This window comes from Pteropus medius, unplaced genomic scaffold, assembly GCF_902729225.1.
Source record: "Pteropus medius unplaced genomic scaffold, Ma_sr-lr_union100, whole genome shotgun sequence".
Classification (NCBI taxonomy): Eukaryota; Metazoa; Chordata; class Mammalia; order Chiroptera; family Pteropodidae; genus Pteropus; species Pteropus medius.
The window spans coordinates 10,027,781-10,042,614 of NW_024342471.1; the positions used below are offsets into that span (position 1 = coordinate 10,027,781).

The 14,834-nt window shown below is 38.5% G+C and overlaps 1 protein-coding gene across 1 annotated transcript in view; it reads right to left on the minus strand.

The window, feature by feature from the left end:
* The window catches only part of MROH8 (maestro heat like repeat family member 8), a 45,865-nt gene that overhangs the window by 3,095 nt on the left and 27,936 nt on the right, over positions 1–14,834 (minus strand). The window contains exons 13-22 of the mRNA XM_039864292.1: positions 13,155–13,290; positions 10,866–11,065; positions 9,704–9,841; positions 9,311–9,425; positions 8,835–8,975; positions 7,616–7,780; positions 6,748–6,903; positions 4,346–4,468; positions 2,851–2,950; positions 2,531–2,596 (exon numbers count right to left, since the gene is read on the minus strand). Coding sequence (XP_039720226.1) covers positions 2,531–2,596; positions 2,851–2,950; positions 4,346–4,468; positions 6,748–6,903; positions 7,616–7,780; positions 8,835–8,975; positions 9,311–9,425; positions 9,704–9,841; positions 10,866–11,065; positions 13,155–13,290 — 1,340 coding nt within the window. The remainder of the gene's footprint in view (positions 1–2,530; positions 2,597–2,850; positions 2,951–4,345; positions 4,469–6,747; positions 6,904–7,615; positions 7,781–8,834; positions 8,976–9,310; positions 9,426–9,703; positions 9,842–10,865; positions 11,066–13,154; positions 13,291–14,834) is intronic.

The following is a 14,834-nucleotide window of genomic DNA, read 5'->3' on the forward strand; positions in this document are numbered from 1 at the left end:
TTTTAGAATGGGCAGAGTAATCGAATTGTAAATAGATGTGCATACAGCTTCAGTTGTATTTGTATTTTTCATCTCTTTCTGTCAAGCATCATTCTGGCTATTTTCTGTTTATGTATCTTTTAGTTTACTAATCTTCTCTTTAGCTGTGTCTACTTTGATCTTGAACCCATTTATTGAGTTCTCAGTTTCAGTTACTATATTTCCAGTTCTAAGATTTCTGTTTTGATAATAGTTTCCAGCTTTCTGCTGAAATTCTCCATCTAATTGTCTAATTTCTTTCAAGAACTTGGAAGGGTCCAAGATTTTACCCCTTTTACAAGCTAACTAGGTATCATGCCATATTGTCATGGATTCCAAAAGAAGACACAAGACTCCTGGGTCAGAGATATAGGACACTGTTACAGCACACCAAGATGCATGTGCATCATGACTGCATTGGTTCCCCAAGTGCCACAGAGGTGGCGAGGAACAGTTTAGCTAGATACTGTACATGCAGTAGGTTTATGTCATAGCCAAAGATCTTCTGCTTGGGAAACCCAAATCTTTTATAATGGGCTGCAAGGAAATCTTTTCCTTTTCTCTGGAGAAAGACATTATCTTTATTATGCTGCATAGTAAGCAAAACTTCTTGCTGCTTCAGAGGGAGAAACTATCACTTTCCTCCAGGGAAGTTTCTACATAAATGTATTAAAAGATAGTTCAGAACAAAAACTGGAAAGTACTGATATTTTTAAAGGATAGTAACCCTTTATCATATTGCAAATACATCCCCTCATATTATTGTTTATATTTCCATTTTGTCTATTACATTTTTTTCAAAGTTGGTTTTTAAATTTTTTACATAGATAAATCTATCATTCTTTTTACATCATGGACCTGTGTTTGTATCATATTTAAAAGAGCTCTCTTCTTAATTTCTAATTCTCCAAGGTCTAAAAAATGCTCAGGACCTCTTCATAGTTTGGAGCTCACCCTTTCTTTCTTTTTCTTTCTCTTCCTTCCTTCCTTCCTTCCTTCCTTCCTTCTTTTCCTTCCTTCCTTCCTTCCTTCCTTCCTTTCTTTTTATTATGGTGACATTGGTTAACGAAATTCAGTAAGTTTCAAGTGTTAGATTTCTTTCTGTCACCACTTATTTGACCTCTTTTATCCCATTTACCTCCCCCCTCCCCCCATAGGAGCTTTTTATTTCTTAAGTAGCATTTTAGCCTTTAAATTAATCCTGTTTATTTTCAAAATGGAATACTTGACTAGTGTTTAGTTTCTTTCAATTCAAGTATTATGATCTGTCTTCATGTTCCATAGAATACATGAGAGAGCAGGTATCAATTTTGGAATCCAAAGGAATTGAAATCTATTTTGTCATGAAAGTAATTTAAATTGATATTTTAAATTTTGTTATTTTTGTTTAAATTTGTTTAAAGCTGCCTATGGAAAATAACATAAACTGTTCAAAAAAGAGTGCTTGGGTGTTACTACCCTATTTCTAAATCAGAATAGTCATTGTAGGGAAAGGAGAGGTAAGATTATTCCATTAGGTTGAACCACATGAGATTGCTGGTATTTGCCTGTTTTTGCCCTACAAAATGGGAATTTTATATGGTTTCTTCTAATATATATGTATATAACTTATATACATATTCTAGATCTTCTATATAGATAACTTTAAAATAGGAAAAGAACTTTGGTTCCCCGGTGTTTTAAATTAGAAAATAATTTCCTTTTAATTGAATAGAATCAACCATGTAGAATTCTACCTCATAGAATAAAATAATCTATATGACTTTTTCTTTTTTTTTCTTTTGTTTTGCTTCTGATATCTGTGGGGAAGTAGGAGAGCTTAGAGAAAAGTAGCATGATTTTTCTTAAATAAGCTTTAGCCTCAGGCTATTTTATCAGTTATATATTTTTATTTTAACAGCAGTGACTTATTCAGGATTTTAATTTGGTTCTCAAAGTACATGATTTTGGATTGTGAGACTTAGCATTTCATGGCATTTTTAAATTGTAGGACTATTTCTTAAGTGGGAATAAGTAATTCTTTGAGTGCTAAATCCTCGAAGATGCACAATTCTAAAAAATTTCACTCACTGACAATTCAGAAAACCATTTGCATGATGGTTGCTTTATATCACTATAAAACGTTTCTATTATTAAGTCTTACCACATTACAGGACAACCATTTATAAAAAATAGTGCTGCAGTCATCTCTGGGGTACTAGTGAGGTGTCATCATTATTTACTGAGATAGTATTTTTGGGTAGTGTCTTACTTCCTAACAGACAAGTTCAGGAACTGTCCCTTAGACAATTCATCAAAGCTGGTTTCCAGACAAACAGGGTCATGTTTTTTCTTAATTGAATTGGGATGAGCCTGTCACTCAGCCAAAGTCTCCAAGGGCTTCCACTTAGCACAAAAGTCAGGCTTTCTGGTCCCCAGAGTCTCAGCTCTGCCACAGAGACTGCCTATAGTCACTGCCTCAGATACCTTCCAAAGTATGGGGCACCCCAAACTCAAGTATTTTATCACTTACCGTCCTCTATCCAGTCAATACCCTTTATCTTGAGCTCACTGTGATCCATGTACTTTGAAAAGAGCCCTAAATGTAGAACAAAGTCAGTGAGTCTGTGATCTGGTTTTGGGTCTAAGCAGCTAGCAGAATTGGCTTTTTGATAATTAGATTCTAAACACTGAATTTACACGTGCTCGATAGTTACCTATAGATAACATAGCCCCTTTGTCCAAAGAAGTACTTCCAAGGTCACCTTCATAAAGAATGAGGATACTTGACAACATAATTTGGGAAAGAAGAGGATAGAAGTGACTGTAGAAATGAAAGAGTTTTCTTTGTACCTATACATAAGACTGCTGCTCTTCTGATAGGAAGTTTTGCATTCCTGGAGAACATCATTGTTTGGGCTAGGATGTCCACTTTCCCTGTAAGTTTTTTTCCCTAAGCGGGGGGAAAAGTAAGAGTATAAAGAAGCGAAGTAGCAGCGCTATTTTTATCAGCCTCACTATAGTTTCCAGAATCAGAGACTATGTCAGATATACATATATAGTTGAATGTTTGAAATAATTACAGTTGCTTAATGAATATTACACCACAACAGTCCCTTAGACGAGTTAAATCTTCTAAACACACCTTGCTCACACCCACTTATGTCGCATATTGTGCCTATAAAGGCTTCAAATCCATCTTCATTTCTCTATACCTAAGTCTTCTCTGTTCTCTAAGCTCAGCCATGAGTCTCCCTGAGTTCTTCCCTGGCAGCTCTTGCCTTCCTGATCTAACCCTGCTCTGAGCATTTTGCAGATACTCCTCTCTTGGCACATATCGTTTTCTATCTTGAGTTTCTATTTAATGTTCACAGAGGTTTTCTCTCCTCTACTAGCTTACAAACTCCCCTTAGGAAGTTTTAATCCTTGGCATGTTTCTGTGTTCTCCACGGCCTGTTGCACACTGGATGTGCTATGCTTACTAGGAGAATGAATCCACCTCTCAGTGGATCTCTTATAAGGATAGGCACCTCAGGGATAAGAGGAGAATAGGAATTTGCTCTCATATGACTTATGATTTAATGTGGATAATCTGTAGTCTTATCCACCGAGAGCACTGAATTTCCTGCTACCAATACTGTCATCAGTCCATCACTTATAGGTTTGGCTGCATGTCAGAGATAATCCTTATTGGAAAGCCTGACACGAGTTTACAGTAGGGCTTTCTAGCCCTCAAAGTCTGATCAGAGGAGCCCATACTGGGACCTAAACAGGCTATAGACATGGAAGAGCCCCAGGAATAGTCAGTCCTAGGGTCTTCATTGTAGGATCCCAGTGGTTCTAGAGTTGGTTGTTTAGAAAAAAAATATGTGGACTTTCTGAGGCTGTTCTGGCTCAAGCCTGTCCCTAAGATTGGCCACAGTAGACTTTATCAAGTTTGCAAGAAACTGCCATCAGGCTACATGGCCTACAACAGCATGTCAGCCCTTGCTTGGGGCTCCCTGACCATGTACCGATAAAGAGTGAAACAATCCACTATATCTAAGGAAAGGATAGAGATCATTGTAAAGGCAACACATAACTTCATTTCAGTTCACTCCACAAGTAGTTATTTGAGTATGTACTATCAGTGTGACCCTGTAGACTGGCCCAGGATAGTGGGGGTCCCAAGAATTCACCAGTCTTTTCCGTGAGGAAGGATAGTAACAGAAAGTGTATTTGTGACTCGGGAGGAAACTATAGATTCACAGTACAAAACAGTTCATAGATATCAACTGCTGATTAAAAACTACATCTGAAAAAAATTCAGCATATTAAATAATTAACAAAGCCATTATTTCTCACGTACAAAGAATTTGCAGATTGTTCCAACTTCACTAGGGTTGCTGTACCAGGGGCCTTTGTAGTACACTTCATGGGGCAGCCTCCACTTCAGGAACTGGGTACATATAGTTAGGACTCGCCTGCTCGCCTGTGAAAAAGATGATCAGAGATCAATATTTTCAAACATTTTTTAGCTGAGGCAACCTTTCTCAAATAAAACTGATATTAAAGTCCAATATGAAAAGTTGATATACTCAGAATTATCGTGGTTGAGTGAAGGGAAGGGTAGAAAGGAACCAGAGTCCTGACCTCCATCAACTTTCCCTCCCAAACAGTCCCTAAAGGGGACCCATAAAACCTGTGGGTTTCTGGAGAGGATGCAGAAACCACTGGTCTAGGGTAAAAGTGTAATACCCAGACCGGAGGTAGGGATGCTATGCCCATTTGCTGCTCCTATGTTATTTTTCTGTCACTCTACACAGGGAAGTGTAGTTCCTCTTCTCACAGTCCTCGTGGAATCTCTGGCTTGGAAGGAACTCTGGAGAGTATAGATCCTTTTCTGATTCAAACACTAGAGCAAAATTTAGCAAGTAGGCCTCTTCTTTATGCATTACTCTCAGAATGCTTCCCATGCACCATATAACACCTCTGATGAATCTCCAAGTAAGTATATTGTTCCAGGTCCACTAGATATTTGGGCCATTGAAATTCCTTTGGGGATTGATGGGCATACAAATTAGTTCAGCTACTTTGTTTGGTAGCTTGTAAATATCTAATAAAATTAAAGGTACCCTGATATTCCACATCTGGGTTTATGCCCTCAAGAAACTCTCACACATGTACACAAAGAAATTTGCACAAGAATGCTCATTGTTGTAATAATGAAAAACTGAAAACAATCTAAATAAATGTCTAGGAATGGGAAAATGGGACAAGTTGTAGGATATTCATATGGTAGAATCCTATATGGCAGTGGAAATAAATGAACTAGAGCTATACAACATAGATAAATCTTATAACGTTAAATAATAAAGTTTATAAGTGATACAACACATAAAGTTTTTTACATACTTTTTTTGTGTTATCTTGTTTTTTTGGTTAGTTTGTTTATTTTTAGGCAAAGCAACCCTTGGTTGACCTCGCAGGTTGCGAGGAACTTGTCAGCTTACAATCATTTATGTTTAAAAATTTTTTATGCCTACAGCACCTGGTCTTCCTAGGTGGTCTCCCATCCAAGTAGTAACCAGGCCCAATCCTGCTTAGCTTTGGAGAACATACAAGAATTTAAAACATAGAAAATATTACCACTGAAATGATAAAAACAAAATTTAGGATAATAATCCTTAGGGGAATTTGATTGGGAATAGGTGCATGATTAATTCTTGTTTTATTTTTTAGAGTGGGTGGCAGATATGTGGGTGTTTATTATGTCTTTCGTGTCAGTGATTCTCAACATGTTGAACATTAGATCTCTCCTCTCTGCTTAGGAAACCCTCAGAGGAGCCTTGAAGAGGTGGCTAGATGTTGTTGAAGGTTTGAAGGAAAAAAAGCCCAGAGCCTCGGCTGCTTGCCTTGTCTGATTGCCAAAGGCTGGTGGGGCGAGTTGGTGGTGGCTGTCAATACCTCCACATATCTGAAATATATCTGGTTGGGAAGCTCTGCTCCATACTTTATTGGGGTCTGAAATATTTCATATTTATGGCTACGAGGCTATAAAACTTCCCCCATAACAAAGTGCCAAGGTCCATCGTAATCTTAAATCCTGTTTCTGAACCTGCTTTTGTTTCTGTAAGAAGGAGCACAGTTAGGTAAGAATTTCAGCATTTTTCCAGAATCTTTGAAGCCCAAACCTACTTCTCTGGTTTGCTGTAACTGGTGGTTACAGTTAGCACCTTGGAACAGACAGGCTTCAGACAGTACAAAAAGATGATGACATCCCACCCACAAGTCTTACGGCAGAAACTCCTGGAAGATTTAGGAGAGGTAGTAAAGGCTTCTCTAGGTTATCAGAGAAGCTACTATTTCTGACTTAATCTCAATACAAGTCTTTTTGTCTTAAAGTCATGAGGCAGTTCTTGAATGAAAGAAGAAAGATAAGAGAATATTATCATTGTCATTAACAAAAAGAGTCTGTTGAATTGGACACTGTATCTAGGGCTCCCATCTAGGCTGAATGTTGGGGTGGAGCTTCAAAGGGTATAATACATTCGTTCTTAACCACAAAGAGCCGTAATTTGCTATATAGAAAGAGTAAGATTTTTGCACAATTCACTTAGGCAAAATAATTGAAAGGCAGACTGTACCAGTGGCAATAATGAATAAAGATGGTACCACAAAGTCTCCTCCCTCAAAGATATGAATTCTTATTTGCAGATTTGGCTTTGGTTTTGAAGTAAAATTCAGAAATAAGTTGATAGTAGGCATTACCTTGGCTACTGCATCATTTTCATCCTGAGAATATAGAAGTAGTGGAATCAAGCTGTCCAGGACTTGGTTCTCTACCCTTTTTTTATCTGTGTATTTCACAGACTTGATGGCGGCTCCAAAGAGGGTCATGGAGAAATGCTGAACATCAGGTCTCACCTATGAAGGGAACATCCAACGGGAAGCAACTCACTGAAACTGTTCATGCTTAATTTATAAAAGCGTTAGTTGGTTGAAATACCAGTTCTGCTATGAGGCTATTCAGCTGTAGGTAGCTGAAGGTAAGAAACTAAACATATGTAGAAATAGCAAGACTCGCCACTTTGTACTACTTGTTCTCTCACTGTGAGATATGGGCACAGTCCCACCTGTAGACATCACATCTTGTGCCTGATACTGGTATTAACCATTCACAAGGCTGTTTTGTTGAAATTCAAAATCCCAGTCTTGGTATATTTGACTCCTCCAAGGACGTGGTTCATTGTGCTTCATGTATTTCTTTTTTGGAAAATCTTTGCAATTTGGGATGGGAACGTATGTATTGTCTACCATCTTGACCCAGTCCCAATCATCTTTGAAAGGAAAGATAATGTCTTTTCTTATAAAAGCTCTGTCCTCATTCCATGAAGCAGGGGAGTACCTTGGCAAGTCTCTATGTCTCAGGTTGTTTTTTTTTTTAATCTGAAAAACAATAATACCAGCCCTACCAACACCACAGGTTATCTGGAAGGGTCTTAGGAGAGATTTGAAAGTGCTCTGAGTATATAAAGCACTGTATAAAATAGAGTGTATTTATTACTATTCCAACCTCTATTTGCTGTTATGCCATTACCCTCCCCCTAGGACAGTCTCTCCTCTCTCACTGTCTTACATCATCAAACAAGGAGAACAGGGTCCTCATCATGGCAGTCAGGGTGGTGACGTCTATTGTCCTAACAAGCTGCAGGAGGATCTGGATGGCCAACAAAACGATCTTCTCATCTGTTTCACATAAGAGGTCTAAGATGTTCGGCAACAGCTTCTTGATGTCTTCCCTCTGTGAGCCCAAAGGGAGTGCATCACAACCTCTCCTGAGAGCACTTCATCTGGTACCAAAGTAGGGCTCCCCGCCTTTACTCAGTACCTGGCGTTTGTTGAATTTTTGCTGGCATTGGCTAGTCAAGGACACAGAAGTGAAGAGGGTATGATTGCCCTCTTCCAGGACTGATACGTAGAGAAGAGAGCAGGGTGAGGTTGAGATTAGGTGACATTGGTCTAGCTATATGGACTTAGGCTTAATTTAAGCAACTGCTTTCCTAACAATGAGGGAAAGTGGAATGGCTAGCTCGAGTCATAGTGAGTTTCCCAGCATGGAAGGTGTTCAAACAGAGCCTCAAAGATTCCTTGTAGGAATTCAAGCAGAAAATGACTAAGGACGCTTAAGGGTCTTTCCCATTGGGATTCTGCTCTTTTGAAACCCCCCAAAAGGAACAATCTCAGGGGTTTAAAGTTTAAAACATACATGTAAAAAGTAAATAGAATAAGCCAACCAATATTGATGTAGGTAATCAACCAGAACATTTTTTTTAAATAAAAGAAATAGAACTGAAGTTTGTTTGTTTTCCCCCTAATTTAATCTTCTCTTCTGACCCAGGCTTAGTTTCTGGCTAGGCCTGTGGAAAATAAGCTTTCGACATGAATGTCAATGACTCTTGTCTTAGATAAGGCAACATGGTACGAGGCATAAAAAGACACCTCGTTTCAACATGAATGTCAATGACTCTTGTCTTAGATAAGGCAACATGGTACGAGGCATAAAAAGACAGGTTGTGATAATGAGGGTACCTCCTACACAGACTGCAGGTTTCAAATATTATGAATGTGTGTGACTTGGACTTTTTATTTTTTAAATTTCATTAAATGTTTAACAGTCTGGACTTACATATTTCTTAGGTATAAAATTCAAATGGTACAAGGGGATGTACTCCCAACCCACTCCTCCGCTCAGGCCACCCAACTTTCCTCCTCAGCTGTTACCAGTTTCTTGGATATCTTTCTGGGGTGCATTTTATTTATGACTTAAGAATCAGTGGTCTGGGGGACCCTCCTACCATCTTCTGATGTTTGACAAGATAGTGCAGTCCCCTCAGGGCAAGGATTCTAAAGAGATTATTTCCATGTTGTAGCCAATCTGTCAAGCGGACAATTGAGTATATGCTGGGTAGTCTCCTAGCCACTGGACTCTGGAGAAGCTGAAAGAACCCAGAAATCAGCCAAAGAAGTTACTCTTAAGCCTTTTTTCATGAAAGGAGCCACTTTCCCACCAACTCCAAATTATATATTTCCCTTTGAAACCTCCACTATACAGCACATACATTCAGGGTGATAGCTTATACCGTAGGAACATAAGGAATGCTAAATAATGAATATGTGGAAAGAAGAATTTCAATAAGCTTGAACTTGAAACTATTTTAATCCCACATCCGAAATGGATCCCAGCTTCTCACTGAATCAGATAGGGTCTAGAAAGACAGGTAACTCTGCTTTATAGGCTTCCTGAATCCAGCTTCTAAATAATGAGTCTTACCTCCACAAAAAAGCCTGCAGATGTGAGTTTATGTTTATCGTTCCCTCGGTTAAGAAGAGGGACTAACAAGTACATAACCTTATGAGCAAGGAGGCGATTTTTTTCCAGCAATGCACTGTAAAACAGAACACCAACAGAACAACTCTTAGAAATGCTCCTAAACAGGGAGCATTGTTCTCAGGCTGGGGGCCCTCTGAAGTGTTTGCCTGGCTTCAGGTGCACAGGAGGATGGCAGGGACACGGCCTCTGAATAATCTGCCTGACATTATAGGTCTTTGCCCACCCTGCAATGAGAAGATTATCCAACCCTGGTGTCTGTGATGACTAAAAAGGGAAAGAATACTTTAAAACAAAGCTGATTTACACCAGCTATGCATGGCAAGGAAGCCTTACTTGGCAAGGAGAGATACTCCCTGAAGATGGCAATCTTTTCCTGCCAGGAGGGTCCATCCTTTATTTTTTTCCATGATGTGGAATTCCTGCCAGCACAACGTTCTGAAGAGGAGAGCCTTTGTAGCCTGTATGGCGAAGCTAAATCGAACAAAAACAGTACAGGTGAATGGAACAGATCACTCCAGTACACAACCATCAGGCTCTCACTGAGGAGGGGCATGTACTGGTAACTGCTGGACCATAATTCTCTTTCTAGATTCCCCAAAAGACTTTGAATGCTCTAATAACTTGAAAGGGCCTTCACACAAATATAGGCATGAAGAAATCTAACCAGATTTTGTTTCCCTGGGATTTGGAAAGAATTCTATGATAAAACAAATGATAATGAGATTGTAAACAGATACCCGCTGCTTTTTTAAAAAGCTTTATTTAGATACCATTTATACCCCATACAATGTACCCCCACTGCATTTTTTTTTTTTTTTTTTTTACTACTTATTGAATTAGTATCCTGGATATAACATCAGGGAATCTTAAAGCTGGAAGGGTCCTGAGAGAGCACCTAGTCTGATGTCATATACAGATAAGGAAATTGAGGCAAAGAATAATAGAAATTTGCCCAGGGTACACAGCTAGTTAAAGAACGAGAATTAGAACTCAGTGCTCCTGACTCTTAGTCAGGTGTTCTTAAATACTCCACATTTCAGCGTTTCCTCTGAAAGAAATCCATGTGCCACAGCAACAGTAAGAAATGTCTATTGAGACCCTAATGGGGAACTAAAGATACCTCTCTAGGCAATAACGCAGAAATGAGATATTGTTCAATTATGGTTCAGTATGGTTTAGGGGGTGGATTTAAGGATGTTTTGCTTGTCTCTGTCTCTACTTGATTTATCAGGAAAGAGCTGGCAAAATATCACACATTATTTTGCAAGGCATCTGAACCCGGATAGTCTAATCTACCTTGGCACCAATAAAACCAAGGACAACCAGCAAGAGCCCAGAATAATTCTTGGGCATTTCATCTTGATGTCGCATGAGGATAGCAGACTGTGAACCTCTCCCATAGTTGGGATCACAGCTTGGCCATCCTTGTATCCACTACCGTGCCCAGTGTTTAGTAAATGTTAGTTAAAGTCAACAAAATCACAATGGGCAGTACCACAAAGGAGTGATTGTAGCAACTTTTGAAGGCATTTCCTGTTCTGTGTACAGGCCACTTGGGATGGCGACATCAGACATGGTGAGGCCAATGCTGTGGTGAATCTGGACGAGTAGTGTCATGAGAAGCTGAGGAAAGAGTCGGAACGTAGCCGCTCGGAGTCTGTTTCCCACAAACACCTCATAAAGGGCATCTGTCGCCTGTGGTGGAAAAGGCACAAGCAGAGCTGAACATGCCAGCCCTCATCCTCACTGTTGCTTTCCTTCTGCTTATGCCAGAACATACTTTCTCGTTCCACTATCCCATAGGCGGAACAGGAGTGGCACTCAGTGTAGGGACATGATAGTGAGGGGAAAAAGGAAGAGGAGCGAAGTGGTCATTAAAAGTTACCAAAGGCTGAGGGGGACTTCGGAAATCCAGAAGTAAACTATAAAGGAAACTATTAATATATTTGACTGTATACACATATAAAACTAGGGCAATTTATCATAAATAAAGTTAGATGACAAATAATCTGAAAGGTATTTGTACAATGCGATATTCTTAATATATAAAATGCTCTTACATCTCAGAAAAAATATAAAGGCTGCTACTCAAAGTGTGGGCCACACACCAGTAGCACTGGCTTCACCTGGGAGCAGGTTAGAAATGAAGAATTGCAAGCCCCATCCAGACCTTCTGCATCAGAATCTGTATTTCAGTTAGATGCTCAGATGATCGTGATTTGTGTGCATATTAAAATTGAGATGCACAGGTATATAGGACGTGAGCACACAAGTCAGAAAGAAGACATATAAATAGACAATTAAAAAACATGTATAAATGTCAACCTCACCAACAATGAAATTATAATTATCTTTTTTATTTACCCCTAGATAGGTAGGTAGATGAAATTATAATTAAAATATGTTACTTTTTCATCTGTGAGCTAGGCAACAATGAGAAGCCTGGTAATGCTCAGTGTGATGAGGGTGTGAGTAAATGGGCATTCTCATATACAACTGGTGGAAGGGCGATGTTCTAGAAGACCATCTGGAAACACTATTAGAAGTTTAAATCAGTCCATACCTTGACCTAGAAATTCCCCTTCAGTGGACTTTATCCTAAGAAAATAATTGGTTAGGTAGAGTATAACAAAATTTATGTCTACATGATTAAGTTTGCTATAGTACCGTTTTAATGGTAAAAGTTTGAAAACTTTTTCATTAATAGAAAACTTGATAATGAAATAAATGTAAGTTTTGTACCATGTATTATCTATTTTTTAAATGGCAATTAAAAATAAATAAATTACTATGCAGCCATGGAAAGGATAACAGAAAACCCTGGATATTGATACGGAAAGTAGTTTATACATTGTTAAATGAAAAACAAGTCATCAAACAGTATATGTACTATGATCCTTATAGTTAATATATATACATACATAATTTTAGAGACTAACGTAATTAAATATATACTTTTTCTGCCCTAACTCCTAAAACTGCAATAAAATGACATTATAGGAATTTTTAAAAAGGCATAATCCCACAACAGAGAGAACAGGAGAAGAGACAATAGCAGAACAGAGATGTCAAAATAATTTTGGAAGATTAAAAAAAAAAGTATAAAAATAATGTAGGCAGGAAAAAGCTGAACCGTAAACTGGTAGGGAAGAAAATAAAGTAAAAAAGGTATATGTGGGCAGTCGGGAAGGCTGTGCACATAGCGGGCAGGAGGTTTATAGGAACTCCGTACTTTCTGCTTAATTTTGCTGTGAACTTAAAACTGCTTTTTAAAAAAGTCTATTTAAAAGAGAAAAAAAAGGGGGGGGGGAAGTATACCAAATACATACTCAAAAAGTTCATATATGTATAAACATTTCTAAAAACTTCATTTTAAGGAAGATGGTATAATCATTATTTAAATATTTACCATCTGGTCCTTTACAGAAATGGTTTGCTGACCTCTGCTTAAAAAGGACCTTTGCTCTCTATTTTATACTCTTTTGTATTATTTGAAAATTTTTTTCATGAGTTTGTGTTATTCTTAACTACAATGATACGGATTTTTTAAAGGATGAGAGAAGGAATGTTTAAAACATATTAAACCAAACTAATTCCTTCACTTTCCCCAACTCCCTCCATGTCAATTCCTTGGTAGAGACACACTGGAGATTTCTAAATTGGTGACAGAAGCAAACTTTGAAAGGAACCAAAAGGAACACTCTCTAGATGGAGTGTCCAGCCAGTCCTCCCAAGAGGGGAGCATGATGAGCCAAAGTTGGAAGGGCAGAGCATGATGGCTTACAGCAACAGCCACATAGGCCATCTTCTCCTGGGTGGGCACATTATGGCATTTCTGCAGCTTTCTCAGGAGCCTCCACAGAATCCAGGTTGTGCTGGGCAGCTCCACCTCCAGAGTTCTCCACAACTCAGCCAGACACCTACAAATCCCAGATAGGAAGGTTTAGGAGAATGGCTTATCTTAGGCCTACCATGATCACAATCATCCTAGTTGGTTTGGAATCCAATCTGTAAGAGGTTTTCTTTCACTTTAGTCCTTCAGAGTAGCAAAAAACTTACCATCCAATTTCATAACAGTAACTCCCAGGTTTTATAAACTCACGTTCCCAAGTGCTTTGGCTTGGACTTCAACACCATTCACAAACTGATCCTTATATTTTCAGGCTCACAACTTCCTTATCACATACTCTGTGCCTTAGCTACCGCAGGCCATTCACTTTTACCAAACCAACAGTGACTCTGAAAACCCTACGTCTTTGCTTATGTCATATTCTTAAACTGGAAGGTCCATTCCGAAACTCTTCTCTGCCCATCAAAATCCTTCCAGGTCCAGCTCCAGTGTCATCTCTTCTACAAAGGCTTTGCTGCTTCTTCATCATGTCATGCATGAAAGTTCCCATAACACTTTAAAAATTTCTTATTTATAGAGATCGCCTCAATCTTACACATGCTATTGTCAGTTCTTTGTATGTGTGTCTATCTGTTCCTTCTGAAGGCAGGGATTATGTCTGGCTTTTTTTCTATGAATCCCTCAGGGCCTAGCACAATGCCAGGCTCACAGAAGGCTTTCAAAGATATATTTATTCAATCCAGTATATGGTCCTCAAATTTTGGCTAAGGTCGAGCCCTGAAATAAAGTTTTGATCCTCCTTAGAAGATATCTCTTCTTAAAGAAGAACAGCATGTAATAAATTCTCTTCTACCATTGACTCAAAGGTGGAGCCTGAGAGTTATATAAACATTGTTGGGGAGCATTAAGGTGTGTGTGTGGGGGGTGAATTGGGAGTTACTCATGCCTTTAACCCATCCTTTTGTTTTTGGAATCTACCTAGGTATCTTTGTATGCTAGAGTCAGTGTTTTTTTTAAAGTGTGGTCTTCCAACTATATGCATCAGAATCACTCTAAAAACTGAGGGGCTATTCCAACATTTCACTCCTTACTCTGGTCATTCTAATCTATGAATAAAACAAAGTAAATGTCTAAAGGACGGATAAAGTGAAGGCCGGAAAGGCAATGCGGGATGCTGAAAAGGCTCGTAACTGTAGACTATCAACATTCATTCCTGGGGTGAAATTAAGAAATTCCTGTATTTACTTACTTTTAGTTTTTTTCCTCTACATTCCTGAGGGAGTAAATGAAGTACTGTGAGAAGCTATTTATTGGGAAAGAAGTGTTTCAAATGCTTTCGTTCTGCACATTTGTTAAGTGTGCTGGGAATGCATTTGAATTAGGAAAACACGCACATTGGCCTATAAACCTTCATAGATTTTAATATGAAAAAAATCATTTGGAGAGTTTGCTAAAAATATGGAACAGTCTCACTTCCAGTGATACAGGTTCTGTAGATGTGACATGGTTTTTTTGGTTGTTGTTTTTGTTTTTTGCCCATCATTTGGGAATGAGCATCTATTAAACTGTTTCATACATTCCTGGCATTTATTTTTGCTATTCTTCTGTCTAGAA